Genomic DNA, 21985 nt, shown 5'->3' with positions numbered 1-21985 from the left:
TCAATTCAAGCTGTGAGTCAAACAAAATGAGCAAAAGGAAATTCATTCGCCTTAAAGTATGCCTTACTTCTTACCTAAAGTCTCAATGAGTCCATCCTCAGACCCATCTTCAGAGCCTCCATCCACACGTTCTCCTGCTCCGTTCTCATCCAGAGTCACTACATCCGTAAGACATGCTCTAGGCTGCTTTCCTTCAACAGAACTCACTTCCAAATCATTCTTTCGGTCTCTCTTATGTACTCTTGAATGAAGGACTAGCTGGTGGTAAGTTCGAAAGGCTTTGCCACACTCCGAACAATGGGTGGGCTTATCTTTGTTATGGGACTTAGAATTTATCTCCATAGAAGGCACTTCACGACAGGGATATTTGAATGTATTTTGTGATACGTTACCAATCCCTGCATAACTTCCACTTTTGCTTGTCTTAGTCTTCCCTATGCTTTCAGTCTGGTTCACTTTGTTTGCTTTCCAAATTTCCCCAAGCTCCTCTTTATCAGAAGATGAATCATCGTTATCTGTACTTCCTTCTTGCCCTGGTTCTTTTATTTGTCCGTGACTAGTGGCAATTTTACCTTTGGTAGCCAGTTGCCATGCCTGATAGGTACTGAATGGATCCAATTCCACTATCCATTTCACGGGCTTTTCTACTTTGCTACTGCTAGGAGGCAAGCGTGGTTTCAAGTTTAAGAACTGCAAAAACTCCTCTCTGGGCGATCTATTTCCTTTCCCACTTCTATCGGCTTCTGAGCCATCACTGCCAGCAACTGAATCTTTGGTATGTACTTTACTGTGCTCAATTAGACTCTCCTTATTTTGAAATAGGAAGCCACAAACCATGCAGATTTTATAAGGCGATGTAATGCTTTCAGTTACATGGTCCTGCACAACCTCATTTATTGTTATAGGAGTCTCAGATTCTTGGGGTGTCTTGCTTCTAGAGCCAGGCTTACCAGTATGAGTTCTCATGTGATTTTTGAGAAACCAGGGCTCCTTAAATCGCCTTCCACACACGCTGCACCAGTAAGTGAAAGAGTCCTTATGCTTCCTCATGTGGGCCTCAACATCAAAAGACTCATCAAATGTCTGCCCACAAACTTCACAGCTGAAATCTTGGTTCTCTTTTTCATTCACTTCTGAGGACTTGAAATCTGCTCTCACTTGTCCTTTATCAAAATGGCTAAGATATTCTGCTTCAACTCGCAGAACAGCTGGCTCGCAAAGGGTTGGCCTGTGCTGCGTTAAGACGTGCTTACCAAGATCTTCCGGATGCTTGAAAGTCTGATCACAGAACATGCAGTCCAAAGGCACGCATCCTTCACCTTGCATTAAGAATTTGTCTTGCAAGTTCTTGTATGAAATTGTGTTGGCCCCTTTGATTGGCATTGTGGCATCATTGTTCTCCATACGTGAACCAACAGTACTGGCGATACCATCTGGCCCATCCATATACGCTAAGAGAGGCTGAGTCGGCATGTTTGATGATGAAAATGAAGAGATCTTGTGTGCTGGGAATAAGGCCACTTCAATCGTTTCTCACCTGTTTACTTGCAAAAGTTTGAGTCCAACTGATTACTTGAAGAGAAAAGTCCGTTGAATGTTTCCTCTCATCTGTAGGTGAGGCTATCCACATGCGATACGAACTATTTATAAAAGTGTCCATCAGTTCTCCGAGTGAAGGTATAGGATTGCTATGCTATTTCTTTTCAGTTCATTTAACATGCCTTCAGAAAAAGCTAGTTCATGTATATCTCCACATGTAATACTTCAGATCTTCTTGAGCCTATGGGGATGGCTCAGTAGCTTCAGGAACTTCACCACCTAAGGGGGGAAAGCTAAACAAAGGGGAGGGGGGCATCATTAATTAAGGAAACAAAATGGATATAAATAAATATACTTGTCTGAGAAATCTCCCATAAGGATACACATTTTATGATGCTATCAGATACAATGTTTAAATTTCTTCAGGAGGGTGCCTCCAATAATTCAAATAGAGTTAGAAAGTAGGCAGCCTTTAGATTTTTCCAAACCACATGTACTTATAGACAGTGTAATCTACATTGTTCTTCCCTGGATTCTATGAAGGCTTTATAAACACACACACACACACACACACACACACACACACACACACACACACACGGCGCCAGACACTTTAAAACAAGTGTTCCTATGTAATCCATGTGTAATATGGCTACAGAATACAGATTTCATTGCATATTTATTTTTAAGTGATGCAACTAGCAAAGGAAGTTACTAATTTCTGCAAGGAAGCTGCCTTAGGGAGTTAATGTAAAGCTTAGTTTATCTTTTATACTCAATAAACTGCCTCATTGAAAGTAATCTAATAAACTTAGGGGTTCTTTCTTCCCTAAAATATGAGATCATACATATGTATTCTGGCCAAGAAGTCAAATGAAGCAAAATCCGATAAAAGATACTCCTGTCTTACTTCAAGAATGACAATTTGGGTTGTTTTATACAAGTTTTGTCTCATAAAAAACAAGTCAAACTTCTGTCAAGGCTTTACTCACTCTTAACAAGTATTTCTTAGTAACAATATGCAACATCTGCTATAGATAGTGCCCATCTGGCAGCCATTTTGAAGTTACAATGCTAGCTCAACAGCCAGCCAATGTTGAAAATGGAGTTTCTATCCTTTTGATTACTTAACAGCACATCATTCACAGGCCTGTCAGATGTAGAGACAAATTATTGAGTCCAGGACACCCTTAATACATGACTTGTTATGCTTATGTCATCCATCATCAGCTCAGGCCTATGAGAATGAAACAAGTAAAATCAAAATTATTCTATGTTTATTACTCCAGCAGAACTAATAAAACAGCAGAATTGATTGTGCACCTTGAAATCAGTTATCCTTTCTGATGGGGTGTGGGAGGAAAAGCTAAATAAGGCATTAACATGCAAGGTCTAAATTTTAGCAAAATAAAAAAAAGGTAAAGTGTGCTGTTGAGTCGGTGTCAACTCCTGGCGCCCACAGAGCCCTGTGGTTTTCTTTGGTAGAATACTGGAGGAGTTTACCATTGCCTCCTCCCGCTCAATATGAGATGATGCCTTTCAGCATCGTCCTATATAGGGATGTGCCTGGACCAGTCCGGAGGCCATTCTAAAGGCCTCCAGAATGGTCCAGACCTCGGTGGTTCAGTTCGGGGGGGGGGGGGGTTAGCTTTAAGAGCGGGGGGAGGGTTTACCTCCCTGCCGCCCCTTCCCTGCTTTCGCTATGAAAAGCTCCCAGGAGTCCTCTGCACGCGCGCATGTTGTGCGCACGCGCAGTAGACTCCTGGGAGCTTTTCATAGCGAAAGTGGGGAAAGGGCAGCAGGGAGGTATCCTGTTAGTCAAGCATTTCCCCACTGTGCTACATAAGGTGGACCTGTAGGTAGTATTACTATCCCCACATTGTAGATGAGAACGGCCAACATTGAAAGCATCTTGCCTAAGTTCACCTGTCAAATTCATGGCAAAATTCAGACTAGGCACTGCTCCATTTGTAGCCATTTCTTAGCCACCACATACATCCTAACAGGTACCAACTTCACTCTAGTTTGTGCACCTTCCTTCACGTCCTTATACCTAGTTCAGATTTCTCCTTCTATACCTGCCTAGTATTGTTTCTTGTTGTGACAGCTTTCTCACAAGGCAGCATTTCCAATCCAATTAAGTAGTATCATCTGAAATGCTATATTTCAATTTTAGTCGCATTATGCAGCCTGTTCATTCAGCTATCACTTTTCCACCTCTATTCTCAAACTCCCTACACATTGCACCACAGCAAGATGGGAGGGGGTGGGGAAACAACAAATTATATCCATCTGAACACACACTTAAACCAAAGATTGCCTCCATGTCCAACTCCAAAGGCTTGGTTTGGTCTCTGCTCCATTCAGGAAGTTCAGTATTCTATATGTCGACTGCCTGTTACTAGCAATGAACAAGCTGGCTGTGCTGATATAACTGCAGTCCAAACAAGGGCTAGTGTGGCAAACTGCTTGAATGTAGGAGACTAGGATACAAGCACTTTCACTGCTCACAAGTCACACAAAGGTTTGAGGCATATCACTACAGGTGGACCCAGTTATTCATGGGGTTTCCATTCTTGTGTATAACCATGGACAACAGAGCACTGGGTCAGTGGGGTGGGGGGCTTGTGTTCAGGCTCCTGGAGGCTAGGAAAGTGTGGTAAGAATAGGCAAAAATGGGGAGTGAAAGTGAAGTGCCCTACTCTGCAGGCCTCCAGCTACCCAGAAGTCCAAATTCTTCTATTCTGCAATTTTTCATGGAGAAAACATATTTTTTAAAAAAAACCAACGAAATGAGCTACAAAATGAGTCTTTTTTACAAAATGGCGGCTGGAAATGACCTCCAAGATAATTTCCGGCCATCTGCAAACCACGGATACGTGAAAACTGACCGTTTGCTTTCCCTTTATGCTGAGGCTGGGTGTCAATTACCCCACCATGGATATGCGAATATAGGATCCGCGGGTAACGAGGTTTGCCTGTATTTCTCAATCTGGGTTACCTCAGCTATAGAAATAACCCCTCCCAGGTTCTTGGGACACTACAAAAAGCTAGACACTGCACTGGGGGGAAGAGTCACATGTGGATAAGGGGCTGGATGCAAAAAAGTTTGTGTGTGGGGGGGGGGGTGTTAATCAACATAGCAGACTGCTCAGTCCCTCCTCTACACCCTCCTTCAGTGTTTTTAAAAAACATCTTAGAACACACCTTTTTAAAGGAGGCTTTTAAATATTATTTTGTTATATCTGGTAGGTTCTTTAGTTTTTTATAATTTTCAGTTTTAATTTGAACCTAATAATTGTTTTTAATCTGACTTAAAAAATTTTTTTTAACTTGTATCTGTGTCTATGTTATTGTTGTAAGCCGCACTGAGCAGCATTGCACTGGAGGGACAGGGTATAAATATTTTAAATAAATAATAATAAGTAATATTCCCTAGTCCTAAAGCATTAATTTCTTCTGCAGGGTTGGATGCAGGGGTGTATCTAGGGTGGGGCAGGCAGGGCACGTGCCCTGGGAGCCACTTGAAGGGGGGCGCCACTTTAAAATTATTATTTTTTAATTGCTGCCAAAAACAAAATGGCCACCGCACATGCTCAAATGGCTCTGCAAGGCCCTAGGCCATGCCAGGCCTCAAAGAGGCCATTTGAGCATACATGGCGGCCTCCAAAATGGCCACCACACGGATCTTTGCAGGCCCGAAAGTCAGCCTGAGAGGGACTGCGGCAGTGAATTAAGAGGCTGGCAGTGGGAGCGGGAACCTTTGCAGATCCCCCCCATGGCCTTTAGGAAGCCCCCTACAGGCACTTTCCCCCCATTTAATATAATATAAGTCACTGTACACATATTCAGTTTGGCACTATGTACAGAGAATCAGGGCTTGTGAATACGGAGCTGCATGGTGAGTTTGTCTTTGAATCAGTGTGAAATCCTTAGTATTAAGGCCCACTGGGAGTTTTTTGCTCTCTTTCTCTAATTTTAACTGTCTTTCTGGAATAACATATTCCAAGCAGTGACACAGTTTACTCTGCATATCCTTTAATTATTTTCACAGTATCTGGGAAAAGTCAAATTCTCCATTGATTTTTAAAACTTATGTAATAGTGATGCTACAATGCACAGTAGAGAATTAGACAGGCACTTCTGTTTAATTTTCCAAGTATACTTCCACAAAGTATTTGGGTATTTCATGAGCCCCAGCATACTGAAATTTGTAGTTTTCCAGCATTTTTTGGTCTGACTATGTCCACTGCTAAATAGTTTTTGAAATATTAAAAGATTAACGAGCTTGACTTGTATTTTTGAGCTGATATTATGGTAAAGTTATCTGAAAGATTTGTGTCAGATGTTTGGACAGGGGGTGCAATTTCAGTGCTTGCCCTAGGCGCTATTTTCCCTAGATACGCCTCTGGTTGGACATCAGCACTCCTCAACCCAGGATGTAAAACTATGATTAGACAAGAATTATCTTAAGAATTGCTCCAGTCATGAAACTGACCCATAAGGTCAACTACTAATGCCTGCCCCCACTTTGGAAGTCTGCTGGTAGGTACAAAAAAATATGGCGTTGTGGTGGCACCAAGACAGTGGACAGCCCAGCCCAGGGAAGCTCACCCAGCCCCATAATTAATTGCTTAAAAGGTAAACAGCAGAGTATCTACCTCTTCAGCAGGTATTTTCAGGTGCTATCTCTTTTTAACTGTACTGCAACTGTAGTTTTATTTTGCTGATTTTTAAAAAATTGATATAATTGTTAGACAGCTTAAGTATATTTTTATATAGAAAAGTATGTTAACTATTAGTTTTTAAAAATATGTAACGTGTATCATTGCCCGTGCATGCTTGGTTCTAAATCTCAGGTGAGCCTGCCACATTCACACAAGCATAATAAATTCCTAGTGGTCTGAAACCCAAAGGTTACAGCCAAACACATACATAGGCTCCTTTAGAAATCCTAAATCAGATTTTCCAACTAGGGTGCATGCTAAGTTCAGGGTTTAGAAGTTTCATTCTTCAACACAAGAAGGTCAGTATGACAAGTTAAAGCCCCTTAAAATCAAGTTTTAGCTTCCAAAAGCTAAGGAGTGAACACACACTCCATTAGTAGTTAGAACTCGGATGGCTTCGTTTTAACACATAGCAGATGACAACTATCTTAAAGGGGAAGATACAAAGATTGAAATGATCACACAGTGACCCCAGACTCTCTTCCACACTTCCCAGACAGGAAGCTTTTAGGAGCAGAAGCTGAGCTTTTTATGTGAAAATGACACCCAAGTACATCAGACTCCTCTAAAGACTGAGGAAAGGCAATAAATTAACATGAGGATTTATTTTAGCTTCAGGATCCAGTGTCCAACACAAGCAAACAGTAACCACCCTTCTATTATAACAATAACTAAAACTAAGGTGGAAATGGAACAGTTTAAATGAAACAAGACACACAGGTATACCCAGCATTGTACATAAAAAAGAAAAGATTGTGCCATCAAGTCGGTGTTGACTCCTGGCGGCCACAGTAAAGTAAAGTGTGCCGTCAAGTCAATTTTAACTCCTGGTGCCCACAGAGCCCTGTGGTTGTCTTTGGTAGAATACAGCAAGGGTTTACCATTGCCTCCTCCCGCACAGTATGAGATGATGCCTTTCAGCAATCTTCCTATATCACTGCTGCCCAATATAGTACCAGCGGGGATTCGAACTGGCAACCTTCTGCTTGTTAGTCAGGCATTTCCCCACTGCACCACTTAAGGTGGACCACAGAGCCATGTGGTTTTCTTGGTAGAATAAAGGAGGGGTTTACCATTGCCTACCTCCTGCACAGTCTGAGATGATGCTTTTGCCGTTATCACTGAAGTGAGCATCCGCCTCCAGCACCTTCCTATATCGCTGCTACCCAATATAGGTGACGACAAATACATATTTACTAGGCACAGTTTGGGAAGCATACTGGCGGGGATTCGAACTAACAGCCTCTTGCTCCCTAAGCAAGCTGCTTCCTCGCTGCGCCACCGCAGCTGATTGTACATACTCCGTGCTAAAATAATAACAACTAGCTGGGTCGGGTGTAGAGTATGTGTGCTTCTGGCCGGAGGCCCACCCACGCAGCGCCTTCTTCCCCAGCCTGCCCTCCCACCGCCTTTTTCTCCCCCCCCCACCTTGCCACTTTCTGGCTGGCTGGACGGCGGCTTCGTCTCCCGCCTCCCCCCCGCCCCACTTTCTGGCAGGCGGGCTTCTTCTCCCACCCCCGCCCCAATTTCTGGCTGGCCAGTAGCCGGTTTCTTGCCTGCCTGCCGCTTTCTGGCTGGCCAGGTGCCGGCTTCTTCTCCGTTCTGTGCGCACACAAACCCCACCACTGTTTTCTGGCTGACCGGCCAGCTTCTCACCCACCCGCCCCTCTTTTTGGTCAGCCAGGTAGGTGCAGGCTCTCTCTCTCCCGCCAGCTTTTTCTCCTGCCCGCCACTGCTTTCTGGCCAGCAGGCCACTCTCGCGAGAGCTGCCACACATGGGATTAGCCATGGGTATGTCTTAGAGAATTATATATAAAGAAGATGATGTGCAATGAGGCAAAATAAATTCTGCACCAAGAAGAATTATGCACACTATATTATGCACATTGAATAAAGCACAGAATTTATTCTGGTGGCATTAATGATGTGAGAGATAAAGGCTCTGTTCTGCTCCCAGCGATCCAACAGCTTCTAAAGTTTCAGCATGCATTGCCCATACATTTTTAGCCATAAAGGCTAGCAACTTTCATCTTAGATCAAAGATCCTCAGGAAGCTGAATGTTGTGCCAGCTGCCACATTCTGCACTCCTACAGAATCTTGGTACACACACAATCCTTGACATGGGCTGAAAAAGCAAACTTGCTAGCTGCCATTTGGACCCAAACTCTGCCACCAGTCCACCAACTTGACTGTGTGCATGTGTGCACCCGAGGTGGGGAGTAAAGGTAAAGTGTGCCGTCAAGTCGGTTTTGATGCCTGGCGACCACAGAGCCCGGTGGTTGTCTTTGGTAGAATACAGGAGGGGCTTACCATTGCCTCCTCCCGCGCAGTATGAGATGATACCTTTCAGCATCTTCCTATATCGCTGCTGCCCGATACAGGCATTCCCCATAGTCTGGGAAACATACCAGTGGGGTTTCGAACTGCCAACCTCTGGCTTGATAATCGAGACATTTCCCCACTGCGCCATTAGGACATAACCTAAACCTCCAGGTTATATCGTATCAGCCCCAGGGACAGGCGAAATGATATCCTAGATCGTTTAAAACTTCTGTATGCTTTTGAATCCATCCTCCTCATGCAGTTTTGTCCAAGCTGTTTGTTACTGCCTAATTATTCTGATAACAAAGAAAGTCAAATCCATGTCTGCACTATTATTACAAATAGGTAATGACTGTCCGCGGGTGATGCAGGGGTGGGAGGTCTTGGAGCATGTGCTTGATACCCCTTAAAAGCAATCTAGCAAATGACAGATGCATTTTCCCGGTTAGTTATCCTTCTACTTCTAGTTCCATCTGGGTACACAGAATTTTAGTTTTGTTAAGACCTACTTTGCTTTAATAGCAGCTCTCTTTTCACATATTGAGGTGGTTCCCACGATCAGCGGGAACCGCCAGATGGGGTTATGCAGGGAGAGCGGGCTTAGCTGGCTCTCCCCACAGACAATCCTCCAGTGTGCCCTAGGCGGCAAGATCGGCCACCTACATGACTGCCGGCTCCGTTACGGAGACGGCGGGACCTTGGGAGTTCAGGGACCATACGGCCCCCGGAAGTTCCAGCATGCTCTGCATGAGCGTGCAGAGAATGATGGAGAGACCCCCGGGCTGGGAGGCTGCTTTTCACTCTCCTGGTCGGGGGTCTCGTCGTGAGTTGCCACAGCACGGAGCCACGCCACGGCAGCACACGATCTGTTAACCCCGGTTAGTGGAGCACTCGCTCCGCTAACCTGGGCTAAGGGGAGGGGTACTTAGGGCGGTTGGTTGCCGGGAGCCGCTCGGCTCCCGTGGCAGCACACGACTGCCAAAAAGCGGGCCAGGCTCCCTTAGCCTGCTTTTTGGCAGTTGTGAGAACCGCCTCATTGTTGGCTTGCAGAAGGGGAGAGGTCTTGCCTTTCACTTCATGACCATCTTGGGAGAACAACAGAATCCACCTACCCTCAAGTTCTCTGCAACACACAAGAATCCAGGGAAAGGGATCTATTTGCCAACATCCAGAGCAGAGTACTTCCCCTTAAAGATCTGCAACTAGGGTTGTGAATCCGAACTCAGAAGCCCTTTGACATATTTGAACAATCTTTTTCCATGCTAATAATAGAGAGGACTTCAGAATCGCGGAGGTTGCCAGGATTGAACATCTTAGCAGGCCTAACTTTCTGTGGATGGTGCCCAAACTTAAAAGCTGCAGGGCTCCACACTCCTAACTTTGCTAACCCCCTTTATATGTACACATCGATGGGACAGGGAGTCAAGTTATGGACATTAAATTTCTACATATTTCTTACATATGACATTTTGTATTCACACACACACACACACACACACACACACACACACACACACACACACACCCCTTAAGGAGCTGTTTAACCAATCGTTCAATCTGTCTTTTTTCAGGACCCCAGAAAACTTATTCTTTCTCTTATAGCAGTAGTTAGATAAAAATGTCAAAGATGATTGTGTCAGATGGACAATTTTTGTTCCAAAGGTTTCCTTGTCATTCCCTTGGCTTCATGTGCAACCAAAACACTTACTCAAAATGAATGCATGTTCATCCTATTATCATCATATATTAGACTCCTCATCCAAAAATAAAAATAAAAATAACTTACTACCATCCTGGGTGGAAAAGAATCAATTCTTCCTTTATTACTCTATCCTCAAAGGACAATGAATGTTTAGTACAACTTGAAATGTTTAATTATGAAGTACTTAAAGGGCTGAACCAATCTGCAGTCCTTGTTAGCAAAAAGCATAGAGGGGAAACAGAAATCGTTCTTAATAGGCTCTTGAATCTAAAAACCAGATACAAAGCTATATCCTTCTCCAACATAGTATTTAGCTTTCTTTCTACCGAGCACTAAGGCCTTGAAAGTTCTCTGCATAACCTAGTGCCATCATCTGTGGGACAGAAGTGGGAGAGGAAACGAGTGGGGAAATAAAAGGTTACCAGTTAAACATTCACTGTCTTTCCACCCCTCCTTCATTGATTACTGAATGTTACCACACATGAGAATACATTTTCCAACTTTGAGTGAGATGAAGGAACCTGAATTTCTTGTGAAGAGTCAGATTTTCAAAAAGCTGTAATTTAAAATGGACTGCAATGTTAGCTACTTTACACACACTTCACTCTGTGCAGTCCTCCCCAGCACAACAACCCTCCAGTGGCGGCTGCTGGTGTCTGTCTCATGTTTCTTTTTTAGATTGTGAGTCCTTTGGGGACAGGGAGCCTGTTATCTATCTAGGTAAACCGCTTTGGAAAACCTTTGAAAAGCACTATATAAATATCTGTCGTATTCGTATCTCTATTGACAATTGCCAAGTGTCCTTTATTTTAAAGTGAACAGGACCTTCCCAGTATGCATCAGCTCCACAGAACACAACGGATGTCTCTTATTGCAGAACATAACTATTTCAGTGAGTTCTGCAGAACAGACGGCACTTCCCGAATGTTGCTTAATTTCTGACCTGGCAACCCTCTCTAGAGTTTGACCTAGCATTACACAGCCTAGAGAGCTTCCCTGCTTAGTTTAAGGGGCAACCTGAAGTGCTTGCTTTAGCCTAAACTACAACACAGCTCTGCAAGGAAGACCTGGGGGCTATTCACACCATCTGCAAAAATCAGGCTAAGGGAGCCTAGCCCGATTTTTGCAGCCCGTGAGAACCACCAGGCTCGGCTGTGAGCCCGGTGGTTCCTAAGCGGGTCACCCGCTTCTGTAGCCCAGTGCTTAAACCAGGTTTGTGGAGCGAGTGCTCTGCAAACCCGGTTTTAGCAATCGTGAGTTGCCGCGTGGCTCCGCGCTGTGGCTACTCACAAGTAGACCCGGGGGGGGGGTAAAAAGCCGCCTCCCGGCTCTGGGGGTCTCTCCAGCATGCCCTGCGCATTCACACAGGGCATGTTGAAGCTTCGGGGGCCAATCGGCCCCCGCTCCTCCAGCACCCACCGACTCCGTAATGGAGCCGGCAGTCGTGTGGGCGGCCGCTTTGGCCGCCCAGAGCAGGCTGCTGCTCGTGTACAGGGAGAGCAGGCTAAGCCCGCTCTCCCTCCCCAGGCGGGTCTCTGTGATCATGAGACCCACCTCATGGTTTAATAAACCAAGAGACGTTTTACATGTTGATCCAAGTTCAATGATAATAATTCAGTTTAAGATTTAAGAAGAGCTTTGCACATCAGTAAGGCTGCCAGGTTCCAAACAGTGGGGGGACCCCCTGCCTTTAAGTCCACTGATGCAGCACGAGAAAAAGCTTAACTGTGGCTACCCCAGCCTTTTCCCTTCCCTGCCATCCACCCTGCCCACCACTTCACCTTTTGTAATTTCTCTGTTGGCTGTGGCCGCTGCACAGAGACCAAGTGGGTACTGCTTTCATGGTGCTGGATCCTCCCAACAACTGAAGATAAAGGTCCAGAGGCAGTTTTGCCCACCAAGGGGAACAGCAGCACTATGGGAAGGGGGTGGATGACAAGTCCAGGAAAGGAACATGCAGGAACCACAGCTGCCTTTCCTCCCACTGTACTGGGGGATTTAAAAACACATGCATTTCTACAGTTCTGGAACTGGCAGCCCTGATGCTCACACATTAGCCTTTTAGCAGGGTAGCACATTACAGAAGCCTCCCAGAACCTGTAGTGGCTGCTAATCTAGGAATCTTCAGCTAAAGAGCACCCTTACAGCCCTTGTCCTCTCCTATGCCCTGGACATAAAGAGAACTAACATGGTCCACTGACCTTCTGGCAGAATCTCCCTCACGTTTCATGCAAAGAGGAACAAGGAAATTACTCCCTGGTTCTTGTTTTTTTTCTGGCATCTGCAGTTTTTCCATGCTCTTCCCCTTGCTAACTGCATCAGAACAGCTGACTTGAGAGAAAAACAGCTGGAGAGAGACTTCCTTATTCCTCTCCTCAAGAAATGGCGTTGCAGGGAAATGCTTGACTAATCCCTGCTGGTACTATATTGGGCAGCAGCGATGTAGGAAGATGCTGAAAGGCATCATCTCATACTGCGTGGGAGGAGGCAATGGTAAACCCCTCCTGTATTCTACCCAAGAAAACCACGGGGCTCTGTGGGCACCAAATGTCAAAATCCACTTGACGGCACACTTTTCCTTTAGGCAACATCAGTCACTGTGAGTTCTAGGAGACTTCTGTACACACCATGCCTCATTAAAAGGCTATCATGTGAATGTAGAAATAGGCTGAATTCAGAATTTTAGTCTGGAATTCACTAACACATCATATTACTACTACTATGAATATTTATATACCGCATTTCAAAGAAAGTTCATTAAGCGGTTTACACAGATAAATAAAAATAAAGAAGATGGATCCCTGTCCCCAAAGGGTTCACAATCAAAAAAGAAATAGACAGCAGCAACAGTCACTAGAAGAATGCTGTGCTGGGGTTGGTTAGGGCCAGTAATGGGGCTGCATATTAAGCCAGTATGGTTTTCGGTTCGTATCCCCACTGCTATGTATCCCAGACTATGGGAAACACCTATATCAGGCAGCAGCGATATAGGAAGATGCTGAAAGGTATCATCTCCACATGGATGGCAATGGGTAAACTCCTCCTGTATTCTACCAAAGACAACCATGGGGCTCTGAGGTCGCCAGGAGTCAACACCATTCGATGGCACACTTTACCTTTCCTTTACTTAAACTCTGCTGTGTATTTGTAATAAGGTGCATCCTTATTAAACCCAACTCCAACAATTAAGAAAGCCATTTATAAAAAGCTAACAGAAGCACTTTAAGTCTGCCCTTGAGTCGGTTTTGTCTCCTGGCGACCGCAGAGCCCTGTGATTGTCTTTGGTAGAATACAGGAGGGGTTGCTTGTTCGAATCCCCACTGGTACTATATTGGGCAGCAGTGATATAGGAAGATGCTGAAAGGCATCATCTCACACTGCACAGGAGGAGGCAATGGCAAACCCCTCCTGTATTCTACCAAAGAAAACCACAGGGCTCTGTGGGCGCCAGGAGTCGAAATCCACTTGATGGCACACTTTATCTTTAGAAGCACTTTACACAGCAAATAAAGTAAAGTTGCACCATCGAGTCAGTGTCGACTCCTGGAGACTACAGAGTCATGCGGTTGTCTTTGGTAGAATACAAGAGGGGCTTACCATTACCATCTCCTGTGCAGTGTGAAATGATGCCTTTCAGCATCTTCCTATATCGCTGCTGCCCGGTATAGGTGTTTCTCATAGTCTGGGAAACATATCAGCAGGGATTCAAACCGGCAACTTCTTGCTCGCTACACAAGTTATTTCCCCGCTGAGCAAAATTCTTAGTAGTCTCCAAATTAGGTAACAAATGCAAACAAATAACACCATTTTCAAGCCCACATAAGTAATCATATTGGATCCCTATTGAGAAGATAAACTAGGAGTCCTCATAAAGTTTGGTCAAATGTCCATATTTGGGCAATGGTGAGCCAGTATCAGAGGATTTTTTAAATAACTGCTTTGAGCAGAAATTCATAAACAAAGTTTAAACCTTCAAGGGTTCAACAAACACTAATCTTTTTTCAAAATATCTACTTGGAAAATGATATGCACAGATGCAAGTTTTCCAGGTAGTATTTCATATTCAGAAGCCAATGTGTCTAGGAGTGGGGAAATGAAGTTGTGACATCATGTACAGTATTGTAGATTATCCATTCTGTATTGAATGTGTGCTGCCTAATTTTCAGAACCATCTACATTCCCATAAGATACTAAAAAGCACACTTCGATAATACCTATTTCTTAAAAAAAAAACACAAAACAAACACTCACGGGACTACAAAAGCTATCATCACTACTTTGAGAAGGAATGAAGTTGTATATCATCATTTTAGCTGCAGAAGATATCAACATAATTTCAACGTTTGGGCATATACCCCCACTCCAAACAAGGCTGATAAAGACTTTAAAAAAAAAATTACAATTGGATTTTTTTAAATTCATAAACAACCACCTAAGTCAGAGATATCACCATGAATATTAATCACAATTTCTCATTATATTCTATGAACATGTTAAGAGGAGTATATGGAGATGAGTGATAACAGGCGTTGGAGACGGCCAGTTGCTCTCCCTCTGCTAAATATAAGAAAACCACTTTAAAAGGTGCCTCTTTGCTCAGTTAGCAGGGGTTTCTATTCTGCAGGTGGTGTACATGCAGCACACACACACACTCACACTGAAGCACTTGCTTTCCCCTCCCCCCAAAAAAGTGCAAAGACAAAGACCAGTGAATGGAGGATTTGGTGGGATGAAGCAGATCTGAGCAAGGAGGAGGAGTCTGGCTATAAATGCACATGGGTGGGATGGGAAGAGGAATGGAATAGAAAATAGAAAATGAAACCAAGAGTGAACAAAACATATTCATGCAGTCCTGAGGAAACTTTTTTTGGAGTGTATCTTCCATTGTAGAAGGAAAACAAACACCTATCATGTCCAGGTTGTAAAGCAGACCCCATTTGCGTCTGTGCCAAAGGAGACACCCAGCTGAGGTTGCCACCGACTCGTTTGGTGGTAACCTGGGGCCGGACCTTCTCTGTGGCTTCCCCAGGGCTTTGGAACATGCTCCCTGCTGACATAAAAGCATCTCCTGGCTTGTTTTTAGCAGGACCCTGAAGTCATACCTATTTTCTCAGGCCTTCAACTGAGATCAAATTTTAAATTTTTAATGTGTCTTTTTATTAATAATGATTTTTATCCTTTTATGAATTTTAAATGTTTTATATTATGTTTTAATTCTGTACACCGCCTAGAGATTTCTATACTAGGTGGTATATAAATTCAATAAATAATAAAATAAATAATAAATAATTTGGGAATATTGAACCAAGTTTCTGTGGGTAAGACAGGCATGTGTGCATGCTGGGAGAAGGGGACGGATCATCACCTCTCTGAAACACCTGAGACTTCCTGTCTATCTGGAGCAAGGAGCAGAAGATTACCCATTGTGAGCCGTGACCTCCTACTTCGAGGGAGAATGATGATTTTCCTGGTTGGCGATTTAAATCATTAAAAGCAAGTATTTCTGTGAAGTGATTTACATAAATTCGATTCGATTTAAACCAAATCAACCCTGCTGCAAGCCCCATGCAAATATTTCTAAAAGCTTCTTGATTTTAGTTTCAGAAGGATTTGAGAAGAAATAGTTGTAAGAACTCCTTAGACCCTCAACTAACCCAAAGCTCACTACAAGCACAAGTTTTAAAGTCACTATTGGCTACATCCTATGAGAGAAATTTACATTTTGTTTTCATATGTCTGTAAGCCTCCATTAGAAGTTACATGATTCTTTTTCTTGGGTATGGTGGATCCAGGACTCTTTTTAAAGGACCAAGTGCACAGACAACTGAATAAGGCTCTACACATGACCCATATGTAGAGCAGACCCTGGGTCAAACCTGCTCTCCTCGCTGACCCTGTTTTGGCTCTACACACGATCCATGTGTCGAGTCAAAACGGGGTCTGCGTGAAGTGGGGGTTTGACCTGGTCTCCCCACAGATGATCAGGCAGCCTTCCCTGGATTGGCCGCCCAGATGATTACCTGCTCCATCATGGAGCCAGTTGGAAGAGCAGGGTTAGGGGGCTTCCTAGCCCCTGCAAGTCCCATAAAGCACCACACAAGTGCACGGTGCCTTTTGTGGCACCCCTCCGACGCCAGAAAGCTTGTTGTAGTCGCCCGGTTGGGGGGCTACTCATGAGTCGGTGCGGCAACACACGATCCTCTAACCCGCTTTTCGGATGCTCTTGTGCCCAAAACCCAGGTCAAGCAGTGGGCTACCCATGAAGGTTTGCCGCCATCAGGAGCCACGTGACTCCCGGCAGTTCTCACACGCAGTGGAAAACGGGCTGGACTCCCTTAGCCCTGTTTCCACTGTGTGTGAGAACAGCCTCATTGGTTTCCATTTTTACATACATACATATAATCTAGAGAGGAAGCCATGTTCGTCTTGGGCTCTGCTGTAACAGATTTACTGTTGCAGAAGCATTCATGAATTTCATGAAAGCCAATCTTATCAAATGATCAAGTGTTGTCCTCAGCTGGCAAATTATAATTTTTTTAACTTAGAAAACTATCAGACTTTCCTAAACTCAAGGTGGCACTCAACTAAATATAGTTGACAAGATACATGCACAATATACAGGAAGATTTCTGTTTCTTTAAACACTGGATCCAAACGTCACAAAAATGCAAGCAACAGTGGGTCTGATACTGTACTTCTAAGTAGTACCCAATACATACAAGAACTGAACAACCCAATCAGAAAAGTAGTCACTGTGACTGCAAGAAAGACTGTGTAATGCTACTTCACACCTGTAGCAGAAAAGCAATCCAGTTTTGATGAAGTTCAAACTGAATTTGCTGAAGATCTCTAGTTCAACAATTTGATACTGGAACCTGAAAGATATTCATGACATGTAATATTTTAGAAGTCAACAGAAAGCCTCAAGTCTTTAATATTATTATTATTTACAAAAATACTTATACCTCACCCCTCCAGTACAATACTGCTTGGGCAGCTCACAACAATAAAAGTAATATAAAAGTTAACACAATAGAACAAATCACACACAATGTAGAATAAAAACAGACAATTATAATTAAAAACCCACCAGGCTGTAATAAAAACATCTTTAATATTACAATTCTAAGATCTCCTTGTGTTTGTTTCAATTTGGAGAGAGAATAATATGGTCACACTGAAAGACCTTCGGGATGGAGTTTGCCTGTGTGCAGTTTTGAATGAAATGCTACCAGCATTCTAACTAGCACTGGACATTCTAGCAGAGTAGGGACCAATTAGTCTAGGCAGCTTGAGCTAAAGCAAAGAAATAGCTGAGACATCCCTTCTCTCTTTCTGCATCTAAATAAGAAGGTATGGATTAGCTTCTCAAAGTTTCGCATGCATTACAGAAAATCAGAGACAAGAAAACTTGGTTCTGCATTTGAGATAGATAGATAGATAGATAGATAGATAGATAGATAGATATACACACTATGCAGGAAAATGCACTCTTAAAAATTCTTCAAGATTTATGCACTTCAAAATTTATATCTCAGAAAGTTCTCTCCCTCCCACCCCGTCACACACACACACACGTTTTCAAATCTCCTTTCCTAGTTTGTTACAAACAAGACTCATGATCTCCTTCCTCTTTAAAAGGAGCACTGTGATCAAATTTTCTTAACTCCCATCATGAGGGATGATGTGATCAAGTACCAGTGTGCTGATACAGTTATTATACACTATCCATCGCTTTGAGCAGCATGACCAGGAAGCAGCACCTTAAGCACTAAAAAGTATTTCTGTTCATCCATTCCAGAGGGTCCTTTTTATGATACCATCCAGGCTTCAAGCCTCTCGCTGTTCATTAACTTTAAGAAACCCAAAACCCACAGGCAGTGCTGTATCTTGTTTCTTTCCAATACTGTGTGTACTACTGCAGCAAAGAATCCTCCTCCTACTGTTATTGCTATCTAAAGCCATGTGCTGCAACTCCCTCCAAAGTGAAAAACAGGTAGCAAGAGTGCCTTAATATTATAATAGTGCTGCTATATAAAGCACTGTTTGGCAAAACACAACACTGAGTCCATTTATGCAATGCAGATGGTTATGGTTTTTTAAAAAAACATTGTGGTGGTGGCAAACGCCCTGGAGTTCAGTACACTGCCCTGAAGTTCTTTGAGTTTTTAGCCTAATTTCCAGTAGGCTTATGAGATCACCCAGCATTCTCTGTCCAAGTGCCCCCCGCCCATCAACTTCACGACGCCTGGACCAATATGAACCAAATCGGGTACAGTTGTAGGGACACCTCAACAGCACAGTTTGTGATAATGTCATTTACACCAATTCAAGATGGTGAACATGTAAGCTTCTGAGGCACAAGTGGGCTAACTTGTGAACCACTTAACTGATTTGAACCAAATTTGCTACATCTGTAGGAACACATAGGGATGCCCTAATGGCATGGTGTGTGATGTCATCCACTCCAATTCAAAATGACAGCTGCATGAATATCTGTGGTGCAAGTGGGCTAATTTGTGGACTGCCTAACCCATTTGAACCAAATTTGCTACAGCTGAATGGGCACATAGGGATGCATCAATGGTGAAGTTTGTGATTATGTCATCCACCCCGATCCAATATGGTGAATGCATAAATGTTTGAGGTACAAATGCACTAACTTGAGGACTGTCTAACCAATTTGAACCCAATTTGGAACAGCTGTAGTGAGTGACACACAGGGACACCTCAATGGTGCAGTTTGTAATGATTACATCCACCCCATTTCAAAATGGTGGACACATGAACATCTGAGGCACAAGATATCTAACTTGTGGACCTCAATTTGCACCAAATTTAGTCCAGATGTAGAGACAGTGAAAGGAAAGTAGGCTGATTAGTTCTTACTAGAACAACTTGTTTTTATTTTGAAGGATGGTTTTAGAAATGCAATACATACAGAGATCATGTGATATAAAGTTACTGAGATGATACAATTTTAAATTTGCAGGCGATATATTACATGTTCAAATGTTCATCTGCAACACAGTCTCATTATTCATGGCAAACTAGCATGTCAGAGTGAGGAATCTAGGCTCCCCCCCCCACCCAGTACAAGGAGTTGGGGGGTGCAATCAATATGCAATTCAAAATTGACAACCCAAAAGTTCCATACCACTTAGAATATACTGGTCACCAATGGGTTTTTAATCTGTAAATCTGGTTTTAACTGGGCCTAGTTTTTAACTGAATATTATTAATTTTATATTTATATTGTTTATCTGTTTTATTCTGTCTATGAGCCACTCCGAGCAGTATCTCACCAGAGGGGCAAAATACACATTTTTAAATAAAATGATAGACTGGCTCTCTATCAAATCTAAAATAGGGCTGACAGACAAATGTCAAGTTATTAGCTAACCCACATAAAAAAGCTGCTGCTCAACTTTACCGCTTAAGATTCTAAGTGGGGAATACCAAGAATGTGAATGCTTCACCTGTCTAAAAACTCCCTGCAAGTTCAAACATCAGCAAGTTTGGAAGAAGCATCCAAATAAAGATTTCTCCTCTTGCAGTCACGAAACTAATGCTATGCGCCCAATCCTGATTGTGTGTTTCTATTCTGGCTAACTTTCCACAGTATCTAAGGGACAACTGGGAGTTTCTACCATTGCATACTGACTGTAGAATGCAACCAGAAAAGAAGAATTGTCACTACAAAAATCAAGATGCATACCCTTGCAGTTGCAAGCAAAAACTTCCAAGACACTATTCACAAACAGAGAGATCGATCAAGAAGTTAGAATATTGTGGAACACATCTCTCTGGAAACTCACAACACAAGTTAACCAGCCGACCCCCAAAGAGCATCTGTGCGCTCTTTGGGGCCGGCTACCCCCCGCCCCACCTGCCCCAGTCTCCGGCCGGGCTGAGTGCCGGACCCAGGCTGCAGGGCTGAGGTGCCGCCACCTCCACCTCGCATCTGCGGCCAGGCCCGCTGCCGCGCCTCACCTCAGTGGCCGGATCTGCTGCAACCGCCGCCACAGCCAGGCCCACCACCGCCTCCGCGGGCGCCCGCCAGCCAATTCTCCGGGGTGCGCCTCAGCCAATCAGCTGGGCGCCGGGATTCCAAGGCACACCCAGGAGAATTAATATAACAGATACTTTCTACAGCACTCTAAAAGACACCACCACTGACTCACATTCAGACTAACGTTTTACATGCCAAATAATGTTCCCAGGTGCAATGAGGCAGGGACGATTGTCACCAATGTGAACATTTCCTCCGCAGTCTTCTGTGCCACCCAAAAATAGGTCCCAAAAATAAGAGAAAAGGCAGGAGTGGGGGGATTGCCCTTTCCTGTCACAAGTGTGAAACATTATTCAACACACATTACATTAGTCTGAATGTCAGCCACTATTTTGATTGGATGGGCAGAATAATGGGGCAGAGGGGGGCTTTATATGCCTATTTTGTTAGAAAGCAGCATTGGATAAAGTTAATGGATACTCCCTGGTATCCTTCAGGAATGGTATCTAAGCAGCAGCCACAATTTCTGGTCTGTTAAAAAAGGGGTATTGCAAAGGAACAAAAGCTGTTGCACCAGTTTCACTAAGAAGGGCTACTTGCAGCTATGCAGAACTGCAGTGCAACTAGAATTATGCAATTTGGCTGCTTTGTCCTTTGGTGGGACTGATGTGGCTGGTCCACCAAAACATCAAATATATGAAGCAAAATACAAAAGACATTCTTGTATTGACATTCTGCTCAGAAAGTGTATGTGCCAATACCTTCATACAACCTATGTTCATTAAAACTGTCACTCCTCCTCTACTCCTTTCCTAACATATACACTTAAAGCAATTTACCAACCAACAGCTTTCAAGCCATACAGTTATAGTCACTGAACCTTGACAAGTACAAAAAGTGTAATTGGTTAAACAACCAAGAACATGATATTCAAGGCATCTGTGTAGTTCAGAAGCCCAATCATCCTTGAAACCAAGGGCCCAAGATTTCCTAGTGGATATAAAGATTTACTGCACTGTATAGATGTATGTCCAAATATGTTCAAGCATCACGTGAAACTTTGTTGTTAAACATATTTTTACACCGCCCAAAACTTACGTCTCTGGGCAGCTTACAACAAAAACACAGAAGTTAAAACATTAGTTAAAACAGATAAATGACAACAAAGAAATTAAAACATTAGTTAAAATAAACGACAGCAAAAGTTAACACATTACAACAATTTAAAACCTTATAACAATATTTTAAAATGAAGTTAAAACTATTAAAATGGTATTTAATTAAAAGCCTGGGTGAACAAATGCAGCAGAGAGCATATTCCAAAGCGTCGGAGCAGCAGCTGAGAAGGCCCATCCCTGAGTATCCACCAGACGAGCCGGTGGCAACTGCAGACAGACGTCACCAGAGGATATCAATGGGCAGTGGGGTCCATGACGAAGAAGACATTCTATTAAATATGCAGGGCTCAAGCCATTTAGGGCTTTATAGGTTATAACCAGCACCTTGTATTTTGCCCGGAAACTTATCGGCAGCCAGTGTAGCTCTTTCAATACAGGAGTAATATGGTCTCTCCGAGATGACCCGGAGACCAAGCTGGCTGCCGCATTTTGAACCAGTTGTAGTTTCCACACTACATACAAAGGCAGCCCCACATAGAACACATTGCAGTAATCCAGTCTGGA

The 21985-nt window shown here is 43.5% G+C and overlaps 1 protein-coding gene across 5 annotated transcripts in view; it reads right to left on the bottom strand.

Annotated features, from left to right (window-relative positions):
* ZNF217 (zinc finger protein 217) overlaps positions 1–21985 on the bottom strand; it is a 53292-nt gene that overhangs the window by 18818 nt on the left and 12489 nt on the right. For all 5 annotated transcript variants that reach the window (XM_053249931.1, XM_053249930.1, XM_053249928.1 and 2 more), the window contains exon 2: positions 75–1832. In XM_053249931.1, coding sequence (XP_053105906.1) covers positions 75–1473 — 1399 coding nt within the window. In that variant the 5' untranslated portion in view covers positions 1474–1832. The remainder of the gene's footprint in view (positions 1–74; positions 1833–21985) is intronic.

This window comes from Hemicordylus capensis, chromosome 4 (assembly GCF_027244095.1).
Source record: "Hemicordylus capensis ecotype Gifberg chromosome 4, rHemCap1.1.pri, whole genome shotgun sequence".
In the NCBI taxonomy this organism is placed as follows: Eukaryota; Metazoa; Chordata; class Lepidosauria; order Squamata; family Cordylidae; genus Hemicordylus; species Hemicordylus capensis.
This window is presented reverse-complemented; position numbering and strand designations above follow the sequence as displayed.